At 34.4% G+C, this 11,041-nt stretch overlaps 1 protein-coding gene across 1 annotated transcript in view; it reads left to right on the forward strand.

The window, feature by feature from the left end:
* LOC110995032 overlaps positions 1–10,054 on the forward strand; it is an 89,496-nt gene extending 79,442 nt beyond the window's left edge. The window contains exons 32-38 of the mRNA XM_045632979.1: positions 3,587–3,739; positions 4,234–4,310; positions 5,452–5,628; positions 5,908–6,093; positions 8,438–8,624; positions 9,318–9,453; positions 9,635–10,054. Of these exons, the coding sequence (XP_045488935.1) occupies positions 3,587–3,739; positions 4,234–4,310; positions 5,452–5,628; positions 5,908–6,093; positions 8,438–8,624; positions 9,318–9,453; positions 9,635–9,686 (968 nt within the window). The 3' untranslated portion in view covers positions 9,687–10,054. The remainder of the gene's footprint in view (positions 1–3,586; positions 3,740–4,233; positions 4,311–5,451; positions 5,629–5,907; positions 6,094–8,437; positions 8,625–9,317; positions 9,454–9,634) is intronic.
* Positions 10,055–11,041: the final 987 nt, after the last annotated feature.

Consider the following 11,041-nt stretch of genomic DNA (forward strand, 5'->3'; position numbering starts at 1 on the left):
TCACCCAAGAAGATAAACTCAAAGATTCAAAGACCCTTATACCGACCCAGAGTTGGTTCTTGAGACGCATGCTTTCATGCTAGCTTAGTGACGGCAGCGGCCCTCCCAAGTTTTTTACCTAATTTCCCACAGCAAAGGACTGCCACCGGGGCCTTTGGTCCGTAAATTCAGTGGCTTCACTTTACTGATGCAACTTCATAATAAACATTTACTATATTTAAATAATTATTACATAATCTGCCCGGTATATCGATCATTTATTCAATTCGTGTTCCCAAGATTTGCTTGACTTATTCAGCCGTAATACGAGAATCAACGTTAATAGCGTTCTAATATGAAATAACACTACATTATTTTATATTTTATATACTACTACATCTTTTTAGTACAATGAAAATTAAGGGTTGCTTTTGTATGCTGTATGCTAAAAAATAAAAAACAAAAAAATATCTCCAACCAATTTAGAAGTCCACCCCTTAACATTTAGAGATGGAAAATAGATGCTGTCCGATTCGCAGATCCAAAAGATATACACACAAAATTTCACAAAAATCGGTCGAGCCATATCGTAGGTTTAATTACAAACACCGTGACACGAGAATTTTATTTTATTATTCTTGTTATTAGAAATATTTAGAACTACGCGTGACAGAATTTCAACGTAGTAATTGTTCCCGGTATAGCTAGTATCGTATAAGATTTTTTGGCTCGACTAGACCAGTAGTAATTTGCTCCGTAAAGATCAAACGTCATTAATAGATTAAAATGACGTCACCATTCGCCGTCCGCAAATTATCGCCACTGTTCAACATGACTATTCTCGTCACCTCTTTATTTAAATTCGTATCGCTATTTAAAGAACGACCTCAAATACTTTTTTATGCTTTCGTTTTTAAAAATGACATAAGATTCGTTTATGTAATGTATGTAACAATTGAAATTAGCGTTTCGTTCTGGTGCTCTGTGGAACTGTGTTAATTCCATTATAAATTACATAAAATATACGTCGATACATATATAATTTGATTCGACTTCTTATAAAAAAAACATCAAAATGTTTTAAATTAGTATTATTTGACAATTTATTAGGAGTATTAAATGTATCAAGTTTTTATAAAACCGGCGATCCTATAAGGCTATTATTTCGAATGTCTTTAATATAACGTAATTACAAGTATTTTACTGTAAGCTTATTTTGTTAGATTTAGTAAACTGTATGAAAATACAGTGGTCATATTAAAATTGTATTAACATACTTGAAACTCGAAAACTACCAGTGTTATCAAATAAATATATAATAAAAAAGGTATTTCGATTATCTCCGCCTCTCTTAATTTAAAACTCGTGGGTCAATTTACTATTCGACTGTAAAAATATAACAGGTGTTACAAAAAATGTGTTAACCATGACTCTGAATCATCTATAGTTTAAATAGAGTCGATAAAAAATCGTTTCAGGTCGGACGAATGCGCACTAAATTTAATTTCACATGGCCAGCCGGACGTCACTTCTCAGTCGCTGAAGTCTTGCGAGTGTAGAGGCACGCCTAGTCTCTGGTTTTATTTCCTATCGATTTTTACATTACGCCCGTGACGTCATCGAAATGTGCGCGCAATCAATAACATATTTAGATTAGTTCCGTGTATAAATTAGTAAAATGGGGCATACCTGTAAGTTTGTTAGGATTATATTTTTGAAATTATTTCAGTTATTTTAAATTTACTTTTACGTTTTAGTACGAGGAGTTTTATCTAAACCAGATTATGGTAATTTAAGACAGAAATTGGAGGAAATTTTCAAATTGATGCTGGTATTATGGTGTCGGCAATGTGAAGTAAACAGACTTGTTGCTCCGGAACCGAGTGGTAATTAATTTCAGGCATTCTTTCGTACTAACTATACCTACTCAAACATAGTACCTAATATCTTTAAAACAACTGCGAATAGTATGGCGTGGTACGATCTACCAATCTGTACTAACCGTTGAGATGTCATGAAAGAATATTTTTTGAACAATTAGTGTAAATGTTATGAGGCTGGCGCTAGCATGAATGGAGTATGCGGTCTTTGGATAAATGCCAATTCTATTGATATGGTTTTAGATTTTTTCGATATTAGGTCTGGGTTCAAAAGAATGTGTGTCATGGCCATACGAATTGAAAATAATGTGGATATACTAGAGTGATAACCTCAATCTGTCCGATTAATGTTGCTTTGGTTTTTGAAGTATTATTTATTAATCTGCGTTATTTGAATTGTTACCCAATACATTTTATATCTCTATTGGATATAAACCGTGAAAGCTTTTATCGATTAAAGAAAAGTTATTATTTATTTATTTATATGTATTACTACGATAATTATAATAAATTAATCGGTGTTTATCAAAAAATAGATTATAAAGTTACTTGTATTCAATTTTGTTTTGGCCATGTTTCATACATTAGGTACTTTTCAGATGAAAATTTCAACTCCAATCCCTATTGACGATTGAATAATTAATGAAATAAATAGCATATACGCCTAAAGCCTAAAATAGTTCTACTATATAATATTTTAAACACCATAACCAAAGGAACGTATTCTACGTCTCTTCTATTTCATTGATCAGTTTTTATAGTCAAGTAGGTGATCACTAAATCCCGCTATCTACCCTCAGTTGGAGGGCAAAGTGATGGGGCAATTTCGATCATTAGAATCGATACTAACTACGGTGTTGACCCACTCACTAATATATCAAAAGATCTGATTCATACTTAACAGAAACCTGGAGTTATAAAGATTTTTAAATTAATAATAACAAATGAAAGATTTTATTATTTATTTGTGTTTGTTTTATAATAAATTAATATGATTTTTTTCTAATTGCATGAAGTCAAACTACGTTGCCTGTTTGTAAAGCCCATTTCAAAAATGAAAATGATTTTTCGACCTCAACAGATAACTAACAAAAAACTGTAGTTTTTTTGTAAAGCTCTATGCAGTTTTTTTATCGACCAATCTCTGTAAAGCAACATCACTATTTTAATTAACCCAAAACTGATGGATACCGGGTACCAGTGATCAGCCCTGTCTGACGACCATTAAATAAACATTCTTTCACCGATCGAACGGTCGAACCATACAAACTCAAAATAGGTTCATATAGGTAAACAAGTGTAAACTTATGAAAGTAAAAAAAAAATTACTTGTAAATTTTTAATATCAGTTTGCAAATCAAGGGCGTAGTGCGGGCAAGAAGAATTAGGTCGAAACTCTCCGTCAATCTTTTTAATCGCTAAGTTTTGAGTCATATAAATTGTTTGAACTAAAACAAATAAATTCCAAGAATTAGGATCATTTAAGTATTCGTCATATTTCTAAAAAGCCTCTCAAGTTTATACACAATATGTCCTACATTAATAAAATATAATTATTCTTTATGTACCCTACGATATATATATATATATATAATATTGTATTTACAATATACATATTATTAGTATTTAAAGCCTTATCCATTGAGACAAAACAAAAACAAATATACAGTCGAAAGCTATTCCCATGTACTATTAGTAATATCAAAATGTTTGTAAACCAATTTCAGAAAGCGATAAAACAGTGGTGGTGCGCCGTGGTAATGAAGAATTTGGGTTTAGAATCCATGGAAGCAAACCAGTGGTCGTGTCAGCCATCGAACCTGACACTCCAGCTGAATCTTCTGGACTTGAAGTGGGAGATATCATTATCTCTGTCAACGGTAAGTGTATCTTCTACTGTTGGCATTTTGTAATAGTAATAATACAAAAAAAATATTTTGGTGGGGCATGTGGCGTACCTATGCCTATATTAATGATTATATTAATATAAATTCACATTATATATTTTTATTAATGAATCCTAAAAATGTTTAGTACAGAAGAAACAATAATAATCATTTTCTAAAATTCCTTATGTCGTTGAAAGTGTTCGTAGGAACTGGGAATTTTTGTTGAAGGTGGAATTTATTCATTGGAGTGTGGTAAGGTTATTTTTGTGGTTGGGTTCTACGCCAGTACTCTGTATCTTTCATAGACAAGGATACATAGTCTGACACTTTTATTCGTAATTTAAATGTCTCAATAGCTTTGGTATCACAATTGTCGGTCACACTTCATTATGGGCTCTGGACTACAAATATGTTCTCTACTAGTTCTAGTTTTAAGACCTAATACATCTATATTTTTTAATTTATATTGACATAATTTATTCCAGGGATCAATGTATTAGACAAGACGCATTCAGAAGTGGTGAAGATTGCTCATTCAGGTTCCGAAATACTTGAATTAGATGTAAGTAACAATAATTCTTGTTTATTATATACATTATATATACATATATACATTATAGATATTATAAAAGGAAACACTTAGATAAAACAGATTTCATTGATAAACAAAATATACGAAGCAGAAAGCATAAGTACATTAATAGATAATACAACTGAAATTAAACATTAAATAAAATTGCTAAATAAAGTTAAAGTCCTACTGCTTCCCAAAATCTTTACTCACACTCTCTTCGGTTAGGTGGAAAATATTGACATCTTCATAAATTGTATTGTAGTTAAATCTCGAAATGCAGAGAACTCGTGCCCGTACAAAGCAAGTTACAAGTCTTTTAAATTCCTTGTTTCCTGAATTTCTTCAATCTGGACGAGTTGTACTGGCGAGGGTTATAATGACTGATATTCTTTTGTTACTTTAAATTATTTGCTGTGATCGGAAATTGAACCTAGAATTAAAATATTAATAAAACTGGTTAGGTACTTACTTGCTACATTGCTTGTGAGAGATTGTTAATGGCGAAAAAACTGGTCCTAATCCTTCGATAGTGTCATCTATTGTTGGTGATTTATGCTTCATATTGTTATATTATGTTGTAAATTGCTAGTAATAAAACTCGTAAATTTTAAAACTAGATATGATCTGATAAAACATACATATATGAAATTTAATATTTAATTAATCATGTTCTGTAACCAGCTTTTGTTTTACAATGCATATTTGTTTTACAATGCAATGCAAATTTTGCATAAATATGAAATATAATTATTATTGGTGTTTAATTAACAAACGACTAACATACGTAGCCGGAGGTCTTGGGTTCCATTCCCGATTCCGAAAAATTGTTTTTATAGCCGCTCCAACTCCTGCAAGATCAAAGATCATCACCAAATGTTTGTTTCTAATTTATTGTTTTGTTTTTTAATACTTTAACTGTTTACATTTTTGTTTGGTATGCATTAGGTATATAATGTCCTTTTAAATATGGACCCTCTCAGTGTAACTGGTGACAGCAATTTAAAGCTGAGCTGAGATTAGGATTGTATTTTGGTTTTCTTTTATGTGTAAACCAAACAACTATTATTTTTTATAAAGCAAGGCTAATCCCATGCCCCATTATAAGCTCACAATGTTTCAAATGTACCAGGTTGCCAGGACCTGCGAGGTAGTAGCGACATTAGCCCATGAAGGAGGTCCGGCCGCCCTGTATTCAGGCTATCTCTGGCGGGCGGCGCCCTTACGGCCCCATCACCCACCACGATGGACCCGGCGGTGGTTTGTTCTTAAACGAGACAACTGCTTGTACTATTACAAAACGGATTCGGTAAGTTTTTATTTTCCATAAAGAATTACAGTATCACCTTTTTGCGCGTACTATATAGAACCAACTGTCTACTGAAAATTTTCCGAACCAATTTCTCCAAAAAATGATGTGTAGTTAATTTACCATTAGAGATATAGCATCTGGATATCTATGTTAGTATGACTAACATTATTAACGAATGCAGAGTTTACAAATCAAAATCAATCCATACACATAACTTTTTTAGTTTAATTTTAGTGTAATTTTCATTACTGAAAATAATATTAAAATGAATTTCAGAGCATCCATCCCGTGGGAGCACTCATGCTGGTTAACTATCAGCTGAGCGAGGAAGATTCGGGAAAGCCTCACGGGTTCAGATTACAACGTGGCGGTGGTACGAGGCTGCAACTCGCTGCTGATACTGCAGAAGCCTCCGCTAGATGGCGCGCTGTTCTAGACCACGCTATTGACGCCAGTAATCAGGTGTGTACTCTAATATATAGCAGGCATCTAACAAGACGTTTTCTTGTCCGACCGTTCAATTCGCTATCGCGTGGAAGGAACGTTATCGTCTCCTCGTCCAATCAGGGCCGGAGTACCGCAAGGCTCGGTCCTTTCGCCCCTTCTCTTCACGCTGTATACCGGCGACATCCCTAGGGCTCCGAATGTGGAGCTAGCCCTCTATGCCGACGACACCGCTCTCTATACCACTCATAAAGACAGAGGTGTCATCGTGGATAGACTCCAGACCGCAACCACGTCGCTAGGCGAATGGTTCCGGAAATGGGGCTTCCAATTAAATCCCGAGAAAAGCGTTGCAGTTCTCTTTGCCAGGGGCAACCCCGGTGCTAACGCTAATACTCGGGAAAAATTTCTCCTCAAAAAAGAGGTCACCCTTTACGGACAAGCCATTCCATGGCAAAAGTCCGTCAAATATCTAGGAGTCACGCTCGACAGCGGTATGCATTTTCGTAAGCATGTAGCCGCCGTTCGCAAGAAGGCCGCTTTTGTCCTCTCTCGCCTCCATTACCTCCTAAATAAAAGGAGTCACATGTCCCTTAGACACAAGGTAACCTTGTACAAGGCCTGCGTCCGACCGTGCATGACTTACGCTAGCGTAGTCTTCGCGCACTGTGCCCCCTCGTACATCCACCGGTTACAGGTGCTACAGTCGCGTTTCATGAGAATCGCGACCGGCGCACCCTTCTACGTGAGAAACGTCGATCTCCACTACGACCTGGAGCTCCCTACCATAGCCCAATGGATGAAGTTGGCGTCCAAACGCCACTTCGACAAGGCTAAACACCATCCCAACCCACTGGTGCGTAAAAGCATCAATTACTACCCCTTCCCGACTAAAAAGGCTCGTAGGAGGCCCCGACACGTACTAACGGATCCGGATGATCCAATCACAGTAGCTAACGATAAATTAAAAGCCGCCCGCGCGGCCAATAATAATAGCAGTAGCAATAGACAGATTAGGGTAAAAAACCGCCTTCACCGGGGAAGGCGAGGACCTTTACTTCGCACTTCGCTCACTCCAGTGAGCTTCCGTCCTGCCCTTCAGGCGATTGACCCCCCCGCGACGGCCCAAGCCGAGGTTCGAGTCTCACAGGAGACGCCCTTGCGCGAGTCGCGGGAAACCCCCCCTTCCCGGCTGAGCTAAGCTCGCCAAACAGCCCGTGCTGAGCTGTAAAGGCCCTTAAGGCCAACAGCGAGATTCCATTCAAAAAAAAAAAAAAAAAAAAACAAGACGTTTTCAAAAAAAAAAAAATTTTATTTATGGCCCGCACGGTTTGTGCATTGTGGCCCAGGGTCAAAACAGGGAAACGGGTAAAAAATAAAATTATCGGATGGTACGGAATTAAGTAATGGAAAATAATCTATAAAATAAAAGACCAATTCTTATAGAGATAGATATAAAAGGAGTGTAAGAAAAGATTATTATTATACACATTCATATGATCTAAATTTTTATATTATTACTTAAGAATTGTTGAAAGTAAACAGGATATTATGGAAGAAGGGAAAGGAATTTGAAGGGAAATGAGACCTTCGAGTAGAGCCGACCGTTCGCGGCGCCGAGAACAAACAACAATGATGTGATTCAAATCAGCTTCAGCATATCCACATTCGCACATAGGGTTCAAAATAAATACATATTCGATTCTTTAATATCAAAAATTGCGTGTCATCCATACTGCATATTTTTTGTAGTGCCATCTGTATATTATTTGGGTACATGTAGATCTCACCTTTGTCAGTTGCTCTTTATTTAACTAGATGGCGCTGTATTCAACATTTATTGTCGATGAAATTTTATAAATCTTTAACTTACCACGTCATGGTAAGATTAATACAATGTCAGTAGATATATAACACAAATTAATATACTATTCAACACGCATTAATTTAGAAATAACAAATCGGACATATTACATTAATTTATTTAAAATTGTATGTTTCTCTATAAATCTATTTAAGCTGTGATAAACAGAGATGGTGGGTTTTTATACAATACCTACGGTAATTAGTCTGATGTTTATAAAGGTTTTCATATTAAATTAAATCGTTGAATTGTCAACATAAAATGCTCAGCAACGACTTAAAATTTAGGAGCTCTCAAAATCAGCAAATGATATTTATTTAATGTACTTTATAAATGAAATTCTCATAAAAAGATATGAAATGAATTGTGGCTAAATAAAGTATTTTTTCCTTCTTTCTAACAAACGAAAGTGTAATTTTTGCCTCTTAAGAAATAGAACAGAGGCTGGTATCTAATAGTAGTTTTCGTCATGGAATTAATATAATTTATGAACACCAGAGAGATGGCTGGCTCGAAGTAACGATACGGAATATGAAGCTGCCACCGTCATCCATACCTCGTCCGGACTGCTTCGGATATCTGCTGAAACTCGGCTCCAAGTGGAAGTCGTGGGCAAAGAGATACTGCGTGCTCAAGGACGCGTGCCTTTACTTCTACAACGACGGCAACAGCAAGAGTGCTTTTGGTAAGTCATAGTCACACCGCACCGGGTGTCACGATTTTTTGTGGTGACACCGGTCTCTCTTTCTTCTGTTCTTTAATAACAATACAAATAAAAAAAATCGCTATAAAAATTTCTTTTTCAGGGATTCCTCCACTAGCACTAGCTCATGTAGGGGATTCCCGCAAAAGAGCCTGACGCTGTGGTGGGGGATTCCCCGCCCCATACTCGCGATCTTTTAATAAATAATCCATGTCCATCTATGATCTCTTATATAAAATTTATTGCTTTTTACTTTCGATGGGGGACACCACCAACTTCCGCACCGGGTGCCACCCAAGGTAGCTACGCCACTGAGTTGACCCCCTATAATTATTAGAAACTCAAGGGACTAGAGAAAAGTTTAAAATTACCAAGAGTTCATAACAATCTTTTATGACGAAGAAAAGCTGGGGGGAGGGTCAAGTAAAGAAGACTTTAATCAAAATTCGTGATGTATTCACAAATTACGTCTACATTATTTATTAATAACGACATACAATTATATAATTAGTAATAAATTACAGTCTATCATAGTTCAATGAACTAAAAAAAAAACAAATGACAAATCGTTGCAAGATAAGCTATTTAAGTAAACTAAGCTATATTTCTTTAAATTCAAATTACTAAAGGGGCTGCATAATATATAGTTAAATTGCATTATAAATTATTTTTCAGGTATGGCCTGTCTCCATGGATACCGTGTCCAGACATGTACTGCGGGAGGCAAGAAATATGCCTTCGAGGTGATGCCAACGGAACCTAAACAACGACACTTCTACTTCCACACTGAGTCAGAGATGGATAGAAAAAGGTAAGCAACGGATTGCAAAACTTTTTCGGTATTTTCGTCTTTACCTGCTTAATAAAAGTAATTAAAAAGCGATTTCTCATACATGTCAACATTTACAGATAACTTTGTAAGTCCCGAATTGAATCCTTAGGCCCTATGAAAAACGCTGTGAAATAAAATAAATCATATTATTTAATTTCAGATGGATGGCAGCCTTAGAATACTCCATAGACAGGTGGATGAAGGCTGGTTGACGAAAATATTTTATTTCGGACTCATTCGAATTTATATAAACCATAAAAATATGTTTGTTTTTTTTATTCCAAGGTTAAAGTCGTATCTGTTTGTCATAACTTGCTTGCTTTTTTAAATAAAGATACATTATTGTAAAATGATTACAGTTGGCAAAAGAACACATTCAATGGAACTTTTGTAAAATGTTATTATGCAATGTTAACAATTTTGAACATCATAAAACATACTACCCGTCCTGAAAAGGCTTATTTAGAACAAATATATAATATATATATAAACATATAATTAAATCAAAGTATTCTATTTAATTCAATATCTTTCATTTACAGTTACACATAAAACATATATCATATCCAATATAGTAAAAGCATATTTAAACAAAGGTATTACAAATAATTTCAATAAGAGATATATTTTAATTTTTTTAAAGATTCCAATGGTAAATATAACAATCAGAAAAACACATACAAAATCTTGAAAAATCTCAATGGCATAAAAAATCGACCATTTTAAATGAACGAAAAACTATCATAGTTTATAGAATGAAAATCCGTAGAAGTTATTTAGAATTAGATAAACCAGTGCGATCCAAATATATTCCTAAAGCGAATATTATGTGTATAGTGATAAGCTTAATAAGGTAGTCACGTGCCAATATTATATAAAGTATTTATAAATATAAATTAAATCATCATCGTTAATTTGTATAATTAAGTTATAATCATGTCTTATCCAGATTTTTGTGCATTATTATATCTTTTTGATCTTAACAAGGGGAATACCGGGAGATGTATTATACAAATGTATACATAAGGAGAATGTTATTAAATACATAACATAAAGGTACAGTCGAATAGATAACTTAAAAGTATATTTATGGAAAGTCTGCGCTCCGTGGTCACATTTGGAAAACAAATATTAACTATTCATATACTAGAAGTATTATGTAATTAACTATTCATATACTAGAAGTATTACGACCCGTTTCTGCCAAAAGCTATCGTTATCGTATCGTATTCGTGTAGTAAATTCGGTATGAATCGAAAAGTTTGTGCCAAGCGTTAACATTGATGTTTCATTGTCTCATATATGTATTTATATTTAAATATCATCCCTTAGAATGTGGTCCATTTAGGTGACTTTAAATAGTGCATTAAAAGATTATATAATAGGTGAAAGTAAATTAATATCTGTATATAGTAATATGTGAGGCTCAAATATATATAATATATAAATAAAAAGACTTGTTAACAGACTTCGTAAATGCTTTTTAGAATAGAAATCCTTTTACATTAGTGAATGTTTTAAAGTATTACTGAACGTGAAAAATCGAATATATTATAGTAATGAAATT

This window comes from Pieris rapae, chromosome 21, assembly GCF_905147795.1.
Source record: "Pieris rapae chromosome 21, ilPieRapa1.1, whole genome shotgun sequence".
NCBI classification, from domain to species: Eukaryota; Metazoa; Arthropoda; class Insecta; order Lepidoptera; family Pieridae; genus Pieris; species Pieris rapae.